The sequence below is a fragment of the Phaethon lepturus genome, unplaced genomic scaffold (assembly GCF_000687285.1).
Source record: "Phaethon lepturus isolate BGI_N335 unplaced genomic scaffold, ASM68728v1 scaffold4629, whole genome shotgun sequence".
Lineage (NCBI taxonomy): Eukaryota > Metazoa > Chordata > Aves > Phaethontiformes > Phaethontidae > Phaethon > Phaethon lepturus.
In genome coordinates this window covers 106371-123524 of record NW_010565390.1, presented here as the reverse complement: position 1 = coordinate 123524, position 17154 = coordinate 106371, and the positions used below count along the sequence as shown (strand labels likewise).

Sequence of the window (17154 nt, the reverse complement as noted above, 5' to 3'; positions counted from 1 at the left end):
AAGTATAAATAATATCCTTCTTATACTAATAAAGACATAGGGACAGTTAAATAAACTACAAACATTAGTTTGACAGAGATTACATTGATAGGTGTTTTGCAGGCTACTTAGTTTGCTCCTAAGATCAATATTACATCTACAACATTTTTCCATTTTTCCACCCTTGTGGAAAATATATTTTTAAACAGTCTTTATAGAGATTAACATAACAGAATTTCTGAGGTACATAAACCATCTGAATAAAATATGCTATCGACTATCTTCGTCTATGGGAAATTAGTTAAAAAGCCCATGGTCATAAAAGTTTTTGCCTTTTTTTAATAGATCAACTTTGTAACTCTGCTTAGTGATTACGTATCCCGCATTCTGTTTATCAGGGCTAGCTTTTGGTGTTTATACTCTGTGATGTACAGCAAGCTGCTTTTTTTATTTTTATATATTATTTTCTATGCAATAATATATATTATCTGTAATATATATTATGTAATTCAGTTCTTTCATAACTGAGTTATGACAGTCTGTCAATAAATATTAATATGAGGCTATTATTTCTCCTGTTTATGCTTATGTTGTGATAATGATTTGATGATAAACACATTTAAGGAAAGGCAAGGCAGGACTGACACAGAGAAACTGAGAGATGCTTTTGATGGATGAGGTCATGATATGGTGAAGTCCAGGTGCTAATTATACGTTAAAAGGCTCTACACCTTTTGCTAGGGAAGGAACCCTGGGTTCCAGGTCTTACAACTTGAACTGGAATTTGCTGGTAGTTCACTGCTGAAATTACTGGTTGAGCCAGTTCCAGAGTAGAGCAAGAAGCATAATCAGAAGTCCAGAAACAGCCATGTACATGGAAATTCTCTAATTCCCTCAGAGAAGAGAGAATTAAATTTAGGGAAAGGAAGGAAAGAAGAGAGATCAAGAGGCAGAAAAGGAAAAGGTTTATGCAGCCATATAGCTGCTATTGTCTCTGACATAGTACTCATGAGGTGGAAGGTATTTAAGGCTTTTTCTGCCCCTCAAAAAATCCAGGTCTCATTACAGATATGGACTGAGAGGTTCCCACAGCAAGATGTCCTGTGTCCTGGTAGCTAGAGTGGTCACAGAGGGGATAAATTCAAAACTCCATAGCAGACCCTGTGGCTTCCCCATTCTGGCCGAGTACTCTGGCTGAGTAGGGAGGAGCCTAGAGGCTTATTTTCTTCTAATTTTGCTGTCTTTAAAACATCTTATTCTTGAGAAGACATTCAGTTCTTATTTCTGGTACAATCCCCCCGAAGCTCCAGTTAAGGGCACTGAGAGCTGTTACGTGGTTTAAAGTTCATCTGGGCAAGAGCTTTAACTGGCAGTGGGAGATACTGGCACTTGAAGCATTTATTTGTCCAGGGATATATGCAAGAAAAACAACTCCTTTCAGTGGGAACACACACTATCATAGGAAAAATGAGAAGTAGGTAAATTAAATTAAAAACATCATATTAGAAATAAAGGGGAAGACAAAAGACAACAAAGGGGGGAAAAAAAGGAATGAGAGATGAAAGAGACAATTAAAAGAAATAACCCGACGTAAATAACTGATAAGTACCGAGTTAAAACAAAGAAGGCTATAGAAAATGCAACAGAGGTCTGAATTGGTAAAAGATTGAGATGTCAAATACAAAAAAAAGTCAGATAAATGAAAATAGAATACCACAGTGAGGGAAAAGTATAATCAGAGCAGCAACACTGTCTTCCAATGTAAAATTTCCTACTATAAGGAATGACTTGGACATGATAGGGCATGAAAGGTGTTTTATTTATTTACACCTTCTGTATTGTATTGCTGAGTTTTGTCAACAGAGATAGGTGTTAATTCACAGGGCACAGTTGGGACACTGGATGTGTTGCTGTTATTCATAAACATTATTTTCATTTTTAATAAAAGAAGAAAATTAGATGCCCATTGACTTCTGAAGAAACCAGGTTTTCACAAAACATGCATTCAGTCATTTTTACACTGCATTCAGCATTCTCTGATCTTTGATAATTCATGAGCGCTGCAAAGTAGAATATTTCTGAAAAGCTTTATCTTTAAAATTCAGTCAAGAATAGATTAAGGTTCTGTGTCCTGGCTTTGGTCAGAACTTGGGCAGAGGCATTGTAAGATGCTTAGGAGAGTGATATTCGTGATTAGTCTCCTCAGACTCAGAATAAATGAGTATCTTGGCATGGTGCCATGGAGTGTTGTGCTAGCCCTTTTAATAGTGACTGAGTTGTAAAACCAGGGATATAGTCATATACTAATAATATCTTTCCTTTTTTTTTTTTTTCCCCCCAAAGAAACATTAGGAATATTAGGCACTTGAATTCCCTTCAGTGTCTATGAAAGTTGAGACCCTAAATGCCTTCAGATATGTGCAAATGTTAAGAACACTCAGTATGTAAGATATATGAAAATTCTGCCTGGACTATGCATGTCTATGCATTATATCACTGCAAGGTGATTTCAATAGCAGTTCCAGTTGTGCGATCTGAAAGAGTGCGTGGATGGTATTACCTAGAAACAGGAACACGATATTAGGCACTCTTTTGCTTTTTGCTTTGACAACTTGTCAAACGTAGTGTTGCTTCTCTCTAGTCTGCCGCCGTTCCACTTACCGTGCGCTGAAGCACACGTTCTGTCTCTGGGTATTGACTTTCCGTAGATTGCCGCTGTTGCGGGCGGTGCTGCATTTGAAACGGTGCCATACGCGGACGGCAAAAAAGGGACGGTGACATGAACAGTTGCGGCTTGTGAAATAGCCTCCTTTAGTTTAAAATTATCAAGTTCACTCTGTACTTAGGTTTCCATGTGAAAAATAACTGGAAAATATTTTTAGAAACCTGACCTACTGGAATCGAACACTGCATGTTCTGCTTTTTTTATTCCAGGGAATTAAACATTGTTCTGAGATGTCTCATTTCCATAAATGCAGCATTTGGAAAGTGATAAATATTGGATTTATCGAGGCAATACTTCTATTATTTTGTTTATTAGATTTCTCTGGATATTTTGGCATTTGTTTATAATTTTCTTCAAAACTCTATAACATTTTTGGTTACAAAATTTTCATGAGTGCATGCACATGGAGAAATATAGATCTCCTCTCTTTGTACCTTGTACAATAAAGATACTTTGTAGCTCCTTTTTATTTTCAACCTCCCTCTTTTAACCACTTTCTGCTATAGCACTGTTTTTGACAAATGTGATCTTCCAACCACTGGGCAGTTTCTAATTCAGCAAGGATGTCTAAAATCCTGACATACCTGGCTTGCAGCATCTGCTTTCACATCTTCATCTGGATCTATGCCAACTCTGTTAAAAAAAGCAAACAAAACCAAACTTAAAAACACAGACATATGGCTATGGTCTTGATGTATATTAGAGAGGTTTGAGGGTAGAAATGTTTTCTCTTGTGCCAGTCATTTCCTACTAGGTGAGAAATGCAGAACAAAGACCTGGCAAAACATTAAGATCACTTTTTTAACCAAGGAAGTTCTTAAGTTTTTAGGAAACTTGAGATTCTTTTTAACTGCCACTCATAACACCTGAGATTAGATCTTTACCCTGGCTCTGATCCATATCTAGGGAGAGACAATCAAGTCATTAGCCTGTGCTATGAAATCCTTAATTACTGGCAGAAGAAAGGTGTTGAGGAGAAACTGGAGTTAGAGGCGCACGTGGAGGATAGGACTGCAGGACTCTGCCGCATTATGCGTAGCTTGTAGCATTTGGAAAGGGCTTCACTTGGCGTACAAGGTTCGGGGAAGCGAACCAGAGGCGAGAGGAGATTGCAGTGTGTGATGTGCAAGTTGCTGGGAACCTGGATGGCATTTTACTAATATGGACAGGAAAAAAAAAAAATTGGCTGCTAAAAGTGACGTGGTGGAAGTATCGACATATTTTAAATATGGCCAGACTTGGAACCGAGGAGAAATGCGGCTGAGGAATGTTATGAGTTGAATGACAGAGGCTTGTGCTGATGTTCACGAAAGGAAGTAAAGCAGTGGGGAATGATGAATAATGAACCTTCTTATCCCCAGAATCTGAAGCCTACAGCTAGGGTGACCAACAGCCCCTGAACAAGGGGGCCTCACAAGCTCCCACGTAGTATCGGGTCCACCAAGCTAATACAGAATTTACTGATGCAAACAAAACGTGCTCTTTCACTAGATGTTCATTCGAGGCCACCTTACTGTTTTTCTGACAGTCTTCATTCTTGAGTATATTTTTGCTTTTGGTAATAACACATAAAAAAAAATTTAAAAATAGTATTTAACAATTACATACCTCAGTATTCTTTCCTGTAAATATTATGCACACAGTCTTAGAGACAATGACAGGAACTCTATGCAAAGTAGATGCTTTTTATATGTAAATACTGAATGGAAGAGAAAAAAGATGTTTGTTTGTATCATAGCTCTTGAGCTTCAGCAAATCTGAGTCCTTCAGGCATAAATATTTCTATCTTTTTATTAAAAATGATCCTGGTGCTGACTCAACAAGGAGACAGAATGAATAGCTATGGTTTTTTTTTCCTTTTTTTTGGTCCTGCCATTCTTTAAATTGCTAGAAAGCTTTTGATGGCACTAACCTATTCATTAGTTTGGAGTAAAGCAAATTAGGTATTTTCCATTTCATTTACATGGGAAAAGAAAAAGAAATATTACATGGAGGTTTAACCACCTCTCTGACGTTGGATTTGTTTGTCATGTACAGAACAGTGGAGCGTTATCTGTGCTCAGTGTTGTAAGACTAAGCAGTGTGAGACAGCCCTGCGCTGTAGAACGTTACGTTACAGCGTAATGTAACTGTAGTTACGTTACAGCGTAACTACAGCTGGCTGTGAAGGCTGAAACAATGGCACAAACGCAGGTGCGATGATCCCAAACGCATAAAACAGGTCAGAATCAGAAAGAGAATCCCAGTCTCCTAAACGCAATTACATGCCCTGTCTATTAGACTGTGCTTATGTTCACCATAGATGCGTTCACCGGCACCACTACTTGGGCAACACAGAAATACACCAGCAGCACAATAGTTAAGGGTCTGCACAGTTCTGGAAATAAAGAAATTCAAAGCATTTATGCATGATAAATGCAGCTGAAAGGCTATAGCACAAACTTCCCCACACTCTCTTCTCCTTAATGAGCTTGACTTGACCTCAAAGAATCAGTCTCCTGGGACAGAAGTAATTTAGCCTTCATGCAGTTCTGAACTTACTGGAGTTGAGAAGCTGCCAGTTCTGACTGATTGTGTGTGTTGGAGTTGTGATGCGTTTATTATAGAATGAGCTAAGACAACAGAAAACGTTTCACCCAGGAATAAAAGGACTGTAATAGCAAATGTGAAAAGGGGTAGGCAATGGGACCAATAAGAACCAGAGTTTCTGGCTGTAATACTGTTTCAGTAACAGTGATATAACTACTAATTAATCACATTGACAACAGGAATCCACTGGCATAGAAAAAAATCTGGATTTACACAGTTTCGCAGAATTTGCGGTATGCTCAATGTTCTCTGTATGCCTAATTTCTAATCCTTATAGTTACAGAGATAGCTTGCTGTTTTGCCTTGTTTATTCTGCAAACAATAGGTTACTATAATACGGCACATACGAAGATACTCACATGAAATCTTAACAGGGGTATTGCATTTAAAGCCAGAAAAAAACAGCAATAAATGTCTAATGAAATCACACTTCTGTCTTATATTTTCTACGTATGGAAAAGAAAAGAAGGCTTCTGTGCCACATGAATGCCACAGAGGATGCTTTCCTTTGGTCTGCTCTCCGCTCTTGTTTAAAACACGGGGTCAGATGTAATTGCTGTTTTTCTCAAGGAATAGTATCTCACTACTGGAAATTAGTGTGCATAGCACAATCTTACCTATTGATTTAAAGTTCCTTGGGAAAAGGACCAGATCATTCTTTGCACTCTATGGGAGAGTTTTTAAATGCATTAAAACTTTTGTAATAATTTGAACATTAGCCATTTTATTAAGTATGTACTAAGCAGACTCAGTTCAGTCAGTTTTGAAATTGAGGCTAATTAATTATTACATATCGAAACATAGGCTTGGGAGCCTAGCATCAGGCACCTAGCATTGCAAGTCATGGTTTGCTATAATTAATATACTTGACATAAATGCTATTTTTAAATAGTAAGTGTTGAAAAAATAAAGCATAACAAATTATATGAGGCAGTCAAGACAACTGAAATTAAGTACAGATATACACTTCAAGTTTACATTCTTGACTTCTTCAAAAGACCTGCTAGATCTCATACTATTGCTACTAGAATTTGCTAACTTAAATTTTGTATAAATTACTATGAAGGCTTTTATAAAATACTCCATTGTTAATATTTGAATAAACATCTTTCTCTTTTTAACCTTCTCAGTTTTCCATTTGTATGAGAAGATTTAATGGAAGGTCAGAAAAATATTTTCTTAGTATTTTTTTCCTCCTTTCTTGCTGCCAACTTTGTCTCTTCTGTTATCTTGTTTTACTGCTTGCAATCTCCCTTTTCTATCCTTCTGTCCCACTCTCCTGGTTGTTCTCTATTCCTTGTTCATTTCTTTTTGGCTCTTCTTAAACATTGTATGCTTTTATTTCTGCCTTTATATTTTTGCATCTTTTTATTCTATACATTAAACATTTGGGATTGCTTATCTTCCATAAAAACACATGCAATGACTTCTTAATCAGGTTTATATTGCAATGGAGTTTTTCTACTCTATGCATTTAGATAGGCTTTAGTAATGTCTTAGGTTCAAATGCCCTAGCTATGAAGGAATTCAAAATCCTGAAAGCTGCTCTGTGTTGTTCTTTTCCCTTTGGGTCTTTTTTTCAGGTTGTGTGTGTGTGGTTTTATGTTTTTTAATAATGGCTGGATCAAATCCTCAGAGTTGCTATATTCAAAACCTGGAAGTGAAGGTTGTGACTTCAGCCAGTCTCTAGCAATTAGGCCTAAGCATTGCTAGGAACCGTGCATTAGTCTGCAGAAGCACCCTTTACAGCTGAGGGTATTTAAATCCCCGTGTGCTATCAAGTGCATCCCTTTTTGTTAGCAACAGTCAGAATGCATTTGGTAAGAAGAGGACGAATTTGTCACTGAATACAAAGCAGTCGATAATATCTTTTCTTACGTGGTTTGAAATGAAAATTGATGGAAAGATAAATCCCAAATTGTCAGGGGAACTGCTAGTAAGAAATACAAAACTAATCCATAGGAATACAGAGTAGTAAATCACTATTCAGGCATTGCAAACTTTTAATTCCCTCACTTCAAATTGCCACAAAGTCAACACTGTAGGATAAAAATATCTGCTTTCTACAGTGGAGCCACAGAAAAATGTATAGACTCATGTCTTCATGAGGACCTAGACTTGCAGAGCAGAACTTCTAATGTCTATACTTACAAGTGTGATTCTCAGTCCTCACTCACTTTAGGTGCCAGGAAATCTGAAAATAGAGACATTTCTCTGAAATCTGAATTCTAATTACTGAAATTCTGCTTCTGGGCCTGTATAGGCTTTCTGTATTTGCAGAACGGAAGTTGTCTTGCTTGCAGCCCCACCTAGTCTGGTTTGCACCTACCATATACTCACACTGGTTAGCTGTGCTCCAGATGAAGCAGTCACAAGTGCTTTTATTTGAAATACATGTCCTGAGAGCATGCGGTCCATTCCATCCCCTTTTTATTTAATGACTGATCAATTCAAGTGTCCTGCAAAGCACTGGGAAGCCTGGTTTCATCAGTCACCTCAAATGGAGATGATGCCACACCACATCTCTCAGAAGTGCCATAAATACTGGCCTGGGAATGATGATATGGGTGGTGGCACTATCCACTGTTCTGCTGATGTTGTCCTGTTGCACTCAACATCTTGCAACTTCAAGCACTAATGAAGCCCCAAGAAAGTTGCTTATATGTGTTTGATTTAATGCAGCTAATGATTTAATGGACAAAACACCAGGCTTGGGAAAGTTTACAAGAGAAATGTCTCCTAATATGAGTAACAATCTTCCCTGATCTAAGAGTATGATGGTGAACGGGAACCTGACGGAACATGATATTACAGAGTTGTCAGATAAGGGTCAGAATTAGCCATGTCACCTCTACTTCCTTTTCCAGATCAGTGAGGAAACAAAGGCAATTCAAGAGGTGAAAAGTCTGACACCTCTTTCCATTTCTGGCCTTATGCTACAAAATAAGGATAATAGTACTTCCTCCCCCCATTGCTCATCTGTTCTGTGTATTTAGCTTGTAAGTGCACGTCTGTCATTATGTTTGTACAAAATCCAGCTTAGAGCTGTGATTTTGGTTAGAGTCCTAAGAGTGCTGCTGTAAAATAATTAATAACAACACTGGTGTCTTTGCTTGTCAAAGGTTTTACTGGAAGAACTCACCTTCTCAGTGCAATTGCCTCAGTTTTCCACCAGCTGTCTTATTGTAACTGAAACAGTCTTTAAGCCTCAGTTTATATCTCAATAAATGGCACATACCAGGAAGGGTTTTTTGAGTAAGTGATTTATAACCCAATTTTCAAAGATGTCCGTTAAACAGCATTTGCAACAGGAGTCTTGAATATTTTTGCATGAATAAATCTGAAGCTTGTAGCTATCCATCATCAGCATATTGCATTCAGTACAGAATTATTAGCTGTAAAGACTAGAAACATGAGAAAAATCCAAAAAAGATTGTTTCACCATCTCTAATAAATCATTACAATTGAAATTAAAAAACCTTCAGGATAAATAATGAGTGCTCAGGCCATTATTCTTGTCCATGTGGCAGTAAGTGTGATGTGTATTCTTAAGAAACGGAGACCTAAAATCTGCTTTTGCTTCTAGATTGCTATATTGCTGCTACATATTGCTATCGCTGTGGACTGATGCTGTCAAAAACATCTGCTTTTTTTATAGTACAATATTTTGATTGACATAAACCCCATGGAGAATTATGGCACGAGCATAGATTTTCTAAGTTCAGCTCAAGCTGATTTCATTAACAAATGAAAACACTTTAGTTTAGGTTTAAGGCAAGAATAATCACTTGTGTCTCACTGCAGAAAGAACATATCCGTTTAATTTAGTGCTGAGAAGGATTAATATAAATTATCAGGTAAATGATGCTTCCTAAATGGTTATGACAGCTGTTTGTCATGTGGCTAATACTAATAGCCTATATACACAACACACTGAACTAGAATGAAAAGTATGATTTTAAACCTGTAGGATCATGTAAGAGATAAGTGTTGCCATAATTTGACTTTTGAACTTGTAATTTCATAAAACTAGTACAATAATACTTTGGGGAAATGCAACTGCAAAACATTAGTCCTGTGGTCAAGGTCTGTGGACCATTTTTGGTAGACACATGGAGAACTACTTGGTTGCAGAGTTAGCAATTAAATTGATATGATAACTGTATAAATGCCTTCCAAGTAAAGAAAGGGCTGCGATGCATGAAGGTAATGTGTATCACTTAATAATAGAAGATAAGATTCAAGAAGGAACTGAGGTGCTCTATAAGAGATCCACAGGTTCTGGTCTCTAGATGGGATCTTAAGTATCAAAAAGATTGTGAAAATGTGGATAATGTCACGGCATAAAATTTTACTGATCGCTTCCTTGCAGCTATGTGAAGTAAAATGCTAAAATTTCAAAATAGATGATGGCTTATGTTTACATCATGCACTTAGGTGGATAATAACTAGAACGATGAACCGGATCTTTATTTTCTGCCATCTGATACTCTATTCTGTTAATCCTATTTTACCTTGATATCAGGGGGGGAGTGGGGCTAAAATAGCTTGGTCACTTGGAAGTAACAAGGTACATCTCTATGGCAGATGCAATATCAGATGTCTTACATTCATGACAGCATGGTACTCCAGCGCAGGAGTTCTGAGAAGTGGTAATTTATGTCCCTATAATGCTTCTGGCACATGCAGTAGATTATGAATGTCATTGTGCTATGTGAACATACCTGTAGTGAGGCATCAGGCCTCTTGCTTAAAAAATATGAACTAAACTCGACTAAAATGAGCATCGTTTAACTTCTGTGGAATTTTTAGAAATCATCATTTATAGTACTATCGGTGAATGTGAATAGAATTGGAATAAAATCAGCATGAAGGTTGTCAGCATCCAAAATAATGTGAACTGTGTGGTAACAAGAAAAAACTGCGACTTGTTTTCAGATTTAAGGAAAGATCATTGTATAGATTCTCAGTGTAGAATAAGAGGTGTTTGTTATATTATTCATTACATTATGATACCCAGGCTTGTTACACCAAAGGTTACGAAATCTAGCTGGATGGGAAATGCAAGTTGTGTGTTTATGTCCACAGACACAGTAATTGCATGAATTACATTTTCCAGCTGACATGGAATTCAGATAGCCCCCACTGACTCTGCCAAACGCGCTCTGGACGCTTCCTTTGCCCTAGTGGCGTACTAATGACCAGCTAACTACGCAGATCTGACTCACAGCACGTTGCTGCAAGTCTGTTCAGGGCTTATTCATATTCAGGCAGCGGGCTGCAGTGCGCTTCCAGTTTTAAAGCTTGATTCTGAAAAACGTAGGGCAAGGCTATTTTACATTTGTGTATATATGTACATGTGTGCGGTCTTTAGGGATCCAAACTCACAGTTGTTTCCTGCCTCTGATATGAAGCGAGCGCATGAGAAATTTGCTTTCTGTGCTTTCTCTAGTGCTGCTTTCTTGGACTTCACAAGAGTTTCCCAATTAAATATCTTCAAAGTGTGGCACATAGACAGCTAGTGAAACCCACGGACCCTGGGAAGTAATATTAATCACCCCCTCAGGACATCAGCTATTTTCTCAGTGAAAGAAATAGTTTCATGCAGATCATTTATGTAAAAACTGAAATCTATAGAAAAAGGTAAGCGCTTTACTGTCTGCTTTTTGAGCATTTAAATTCTGTCTATAAGCTTCCTCTTGTTTTGAAGAGCAAGAAGAGTAGAAAGTCCAGAACAGTGTCATAAGGCTACATGGCCATAGTCAATTAATAGTCACTGCCCTTCTCAGTTACCCTCTTTACTTATGGAACAGGTCTGTGATTACTTGTATACAATCAGATATAGATTTATGGGCAAAGGATGGGAACCCTTGAAAGGACTGTAATACTTCTAAATATTTGTTTTTAATCTCAGCTACAGAAAAATCCCAAACCCTCAGCAAATCTAAAGTTAGGGATAACTCTATTGCTACTAGATGTCTTCTAACATGAAACTCTCATGCTAACAGTAGAATATTTAATATTAAAAATGCTACAAAATTATTACAAATTGTGTTTGTTCTAAATTGGAAAAAATATGTTCAGGCTCGATTGAGATGCAGACATCTCTAGAGAAAAATGTGATTACAAGGTCACATCACTCAGGAATACTGCATTGTGATTAGAGAAAGTGAAAAATAATAACACATGAAAAATAATGAAACTTGAATAATTTTCTAAAAGTGCAAGGGAAGTTCAGACATGAGGAATGTGCATGATAGGTGCAATATACAGTGCAATTATCACTTTCTCAGTAAGGCTGTATTTTGATGTTTAGTTTTCACCCGAGTTTTGTGTCTCAGATGAGAGGTAGGACTCCTAGAATAAGAGGATCCCTTGATATCATATTATAGCATTGGTGCATGTTGAATTAGGAGAAAGGACAGGATTTGGTACCTCTTTTGCTAGTAATAAGGTTATTTCTTTTGAGTGCCAACCCAGTAAATCCCAACAAAGTTGAACTTTTGAAATATTATTGGATGGCAGCACCGAGTGGCAAGGCTGTCATGAGGTGACTGTGATGCCTCCCATCCAAACTCTTTACCCTGTAACTGTCTGATATCAGCCTACATGTGATAAGGACAAGTGATCATGCCGAAAGGAGGACTATTGGTGACAGCAAGTGCTTTTTTTTGCTTTAACTTAAGATGTTGCAAAATGGACAGGTATAGACACAAATGCATCTCCTTATCATCCTTCCAATAAGAGGCAGTACACAAACAACAGTATCAGTCAGCCTCCACATGCTTTAAGAAAGTCAGTATTATTACTATACCTCTTCCCATGCTGTGAGGAAGTCTACAGATTAAATGCTCTGTACTCAATTCTGAAACTGTATTAATAAGACCCCCCACCCCCGCCGGGAACATGATTAAAAAATGCATTTTCAGTTAATGCAAAAAGACAGAAACACCACTGCATTACAAGAAGTATCATTTTTGCATATAGCAAGTGTCCCAACTGCAACTTTTATGAACTCTGTGGAGATGAATATAGCTTTCAAAAAACCCCCAAAAGTCAGAAATTAGGCCGTTTTGTTGGCATCCTGCTTAAACTACTAATGAGCTTTGTCAGCCTGGAAAAATGAGAACTGATTTTACAAAAGATCTGTATGAGGAAAAGAAACTGCTCAGATGTATTTTGACAATTGCCTACAGATGAGGCTAGTTAATTCTTGGCTCAGGAAAAACAGTTCCCTCCAGTGAATTATGTCAATGATTTTTAGAGCAGTAAAATATTTGTTCTCTGAATCTCTTTAGGTGTCTGTTCCTTTATTTTCCTTAAACATAAACAGCACAGCTTTGGAAAGAAGCCCAGGCCATTGTAGATGCATTACATTATTGCTAATGTGGTTAACCCAAAGTAAAACATTAAATGCTCCTGAGGCGTTAGTCTAAATAATGAGATGACCAGCTCTAAGTTCCCTGGGCTCACAGCATGGGAAAAAACACATCACGCACTTCATCTTTCGCATCGACATTTGAAATTTATCACATAAAGCTGGTACTGGGAGCAATTCTCAGCAATGCTCCGAATGGCAGGAAATGATAGTAAGGACTTGTATGGATTGATTGACCCAAGGCTGTATAAAACAGATATATGGTATACTGGAGAATATACCTTCAAAGATATGCTGTACAATTGTTTTATCAAAGGGTAAATCAAAATGGCATTTCTGAATTCTTGAAAGGGTCTTAACCATGCAGCACAATGGCCTTTAGACCTAAGTAGATACATTGCAGGTGGTAATCCGAGTAAGCATTAATAGGACATTTTCATGTTTCCTCATCTAGAAGTAAATATTGTAGGACAAAGAGTCCTCAGTTAGCTGTAACTTAGTCATATAAATATAGAAAAAAACCTGCTATGAAATTAAAAAATGCTTTTATTGTAGTTATCTATTTTTGATCAGATGTATACTCATTAAATTTTGCCAACTCTGGGCATTCACCTTCTTTTTACGTTTGAAATTACAAGTCAAGCTTTATAAAGGAAGAACCTAGGGAAAAGTCTCAGACTGAGTAAAATGTTATGTATTAAAATGGTAGACTTTTGCTAAAATTTTCATTGTCTCCTGTGTGTGGTACCAACAAATACTACCCTTTCAGTTTTAATGGCAAAGAAACACCTCTGCACATTCGTGTCAGAACACTCTTTAAAGCCACTTAATTACAGAAGGATAAACAGTAGTGCCAGTTGTGAAGACAATGTTCTAAAACACCACTTAATGGAAAATTTAACTTTTCATTTCTTTTACAACACTTTGCTTCTCAACAGCAAAGAATAAAAAAAAAAGACTCAAAAAGACAGCCTTTTTATTTAATTTTGTTACTATACAATTAAACCCCTCCCCTACATAGATTATATGCTCCTGATATAGTAAATATAAATTAAAGCATAATAGTATTTTTGATAGAGACTGGCTATATGGAAGTGCTGGAAAAGTATGCTCCCCTTCATCAGCCAGCATTTATCTCATTCCATGTTATTTTTAATTTATGAATTGTTTTTCCTACTGTAACCTTGGTCTGATAATTGCACTGTTTAGTTTAGACAGTATAATTTCAGCTGATTTTAAATTTACTTTTGCAATATAATCCTTCCTTCAGAAACGTGGTCATCTTTACCAGTTTCAGGCAATACATTTAGATCGCATGTGGCTGTTCAAATAATATATTAAGGCTGTTCATATAAAAACTTTCTGTCTGCAAAACAATTACTGATCTGTAGACACAGTTTACAATGGTAAACAATGCAAAAGCTATTATTGATATAAATGAGCATGTGTGCGTCCTCACAGACAGACTCTCCAACTCTTTCTACTACAGAAAGAGAGTTTTACTTGTACAACAGCAGCAACAAAGATAGGTTCTTTTACCTTAGTTACTGTGTTTATCCAGAACTATAGGAACTGACCTTATTTCACAGGATGTAAAGTCCCTTTCTAGAGTTCAGAAAGTCAGTGAGTACGAATGTTAGGCTTGGTTTTCTCACTCTTGAATTTAGTAGTCTTAGATTTTTAAATATGTATGAATTGGTAATAAATTAGTTAATTTGGAGAGAATAAGAGCTTCAGTGGAACGTAAGTGATCCAGAAGCCCAGGTCTGGTGCCCTAACATAGGTGAAATTCAACTTATATACATATGTTTGCGTTATGTTGTCATGTTGTACTCAGAAGAATTTAGGAAATATCAGGCGCTTATTTTGCATTTGTTAATACTTATTCTGGGAAAGCAAAGGTTCCAAATGTCAATGCTAGCTTTTTCCTTTTGTTAGCAACTCAACTGTGGCTACAAGCCTCTCAATTCTGCTAATTCCATCCAACTCAAGTAAAAAAAATTCTGAATTTTCTTATTTTTGGTAATGAACTGAAATGTCATTCTTGTCTGGTTTGCTGGGGCTCTCTCCTAAACATGTGCTGCTTTGAGTTTTTTATGCTGCCTGCACCAGTCCTTGCAAGCCTTTTAAGAGCATCCAGGAGGAGGGTTAGTCACCCCCTTGTTGAATACTACTTATTAACTCTGACACTGTAGTTAAGGTTGATAAAGCACTTTTAATCAATTAAAGACTTTGTCTTTTTACAAGGGCATTTGGAGACACTCTTCAAAGCTTCTAGTCTTCTGGGTTTTAAGTTGGTTTTTTTTTTCTCCTTATAACTACATACAGCTTGAGCATAAAGCCTGAAGCACCCAGTTGAAGTTGGCTGCCATTTAAAATGAGCGCAGTGGAAAAGGAGCGCTAGGAGGATGAGATAGGGAGTGTGCTATAAACATTCATAGTTTTATTTATGCTTCTTGTGTTGCTTTGTAGTGTGTTGGAAGGTGTTTGCTGCATTATGGTTAAGAAAAGGACTCCGTTCTCATTGTGGTTTTGCCTTCTTGTAAAAATAAGAATGAACTACTGTATGTAGCAACTATGAGTCAACATCTGAATTCAAGCAGTGATGACAATGAAAGCAATAGCTTGCATGGGATAATGAAGACACAAAGTGAGAAAGAGTGAGAAATTGCCTCAATCAGGGATGCCCAAAGCATATTATACTTCTGCCTACAGGCCAAGAAAATAAATGGATGTTATTATGGTAGCCTGCACCAGCTGAGGATCTGTCCCCATTTATCCATGGCTGCTCAGGTTCCCTGGGGCTCTAAGCAATTCTCCGTGGCTAGTCACTTCAGGCATGTGTGATAGTTCCGTCGGTGTTTTCGTAAATAAAGGATGCTTTGACGTTGGCGCCAGTTTCTGACTGTACTGAACAGAGCAAGAAAGCGTGGTAGCTGCAAGGCAAGTCTAACGCTTACAATGCCACATGCCCTGCACCCTGATGAATCAGCAAATACTGAGAGACAGCACTTGATAAAGCTAAAGGATTTGCCTTGTGTTTGAGGTACAACATTGCGGTCTAGAGAGAGTATACATACAAGAGCTGAGCTGTAAACCACAAAAGCGGTTTTAATTTCTTAAAAGACCTGTAAAGTATAACTTTTCCTCTTGTCAAGAAAGAACACATTGACAAAATCATCAATAAATCAGGCTTTTAAAAAAGGATTTTGTGTAGTTTTTTGTTAGGATGATTGCTGACAGTCTGTTTAGCTTGGTACAACTCCGTGTGGTAGAAAATACCCCAAGGAGCTTGCAATCTAAAAGACAAAAGTGGGAAGGCAAGAGACACTGTGAAACTGGGAAAAGATTAATTATTTTTACGTTTTTAAATGTATCACTGCTCCTTTCTGGAACATGTATCTTCTTTTTCTTATGCAAGTGTAGTGCAAGTTGAGGTATAGGTAATAAATTGGATTGAAAGCTGTGACGTTTGCTTAATCTTGTTGAAGAACAAGTTCTTGGAGAAGTTGTCACTTGTTTATAATTCAGATTTTCAATGTAAGTGATAGCGAAATAGCATGCAGCCATTATGACTTAAATTTTGAAGTGTTAGGGCAATACAAAGGAATGCTCAGACAGAGAATCCAATATAATGTTTCTTTTTCCAGTATTGTATTGAGCATAAATAAGAAAGGATGTAAGCTGCAGACTGTCTTTTGGAATTAAGTTGGGCAAATGGATGATTTTACTGCTTATCAATGTGAAAGCATTGAAACAGGATTTCTGAAGATGTGAAAGAAGGAAGTAATGCTACTTTTCGGTCAGTAAACTAAGACATGGCAACCGAACCGGATTTGGCAACTCATTTTATGGGCTGAGAAGTTTTCTCAATACTTTCAGAATCAGTGAAATGTAAAACCGTGCCCAGCATCAGTTTCAAAAGGAATGTAAGCACTGAGGAGCCCAAATGGTGCCCATTTAATATGGGAGCTAGTCACGCAAAGCCTGAGATCTTCAGATCACTAAAAGACAGTCAGATCGATGGGAGATAATGTAGTCCCACTGATTTCAGGAGGAAAAATAATGATCTTTGGCGTTTTTTAAAAGCTGTTGTTACTTACTTGATGTTAAGTAAATTCAAATATATATAAGGATCACGAGGTCAGAAAGCATGTGAGCAATCATGTTTCCATAAACTACTGAATAGGGTACTGGAAGACCTGGATTCTGATCTTTACTACACAGAATATTACTGTATTTTAGTCCATGACTCATTTTACATGAAATATAAACACTTATTTGGACAGCAGCTGAAACCTCCCTAGTGAATACATTAACCACTAGTCTACAGAATAATTTTCTCTCATTTTCTGGTTCAGTTTAATTAAAATTATTTTCTGCCTTTTCTGCTTTCCTCATCTCATGGATACATATGCAGAACTGGTGAGGTTTGGGCTAGAATTCCTCCAGAAAGTTGGAAGAAATACGTGTGAATCGAACG

The 17154-nt window shown here is 37.2% G+C and overlaps 1 protein-coding gene across 1 annotated transcript in view; it reads right to left on the bottom strand.

The window, feature by feature from the left end:
* SLC9A9 (solute carrier family 9, subfamily A (NHE9, cation proton antiporter 9), member 9) overlaps positions 1–17154 on the bottom strand; it is a gene marked incomplete at its 5' end in the record, with an annotated part of 157502 nt that overhangs the window by 55331 nt on the left and 85017 nt on the right. Inside the window, one exon of the mRNA XM_010295160.1 lies at positions 3289–3337. Within this exon, the coding sequence (XP_010293462.1) occupies positions 3289–3337 (49 nt within the window). The remainder of the gene's footprint in view (positions 1–3288; positions 3338–17154) is intronic.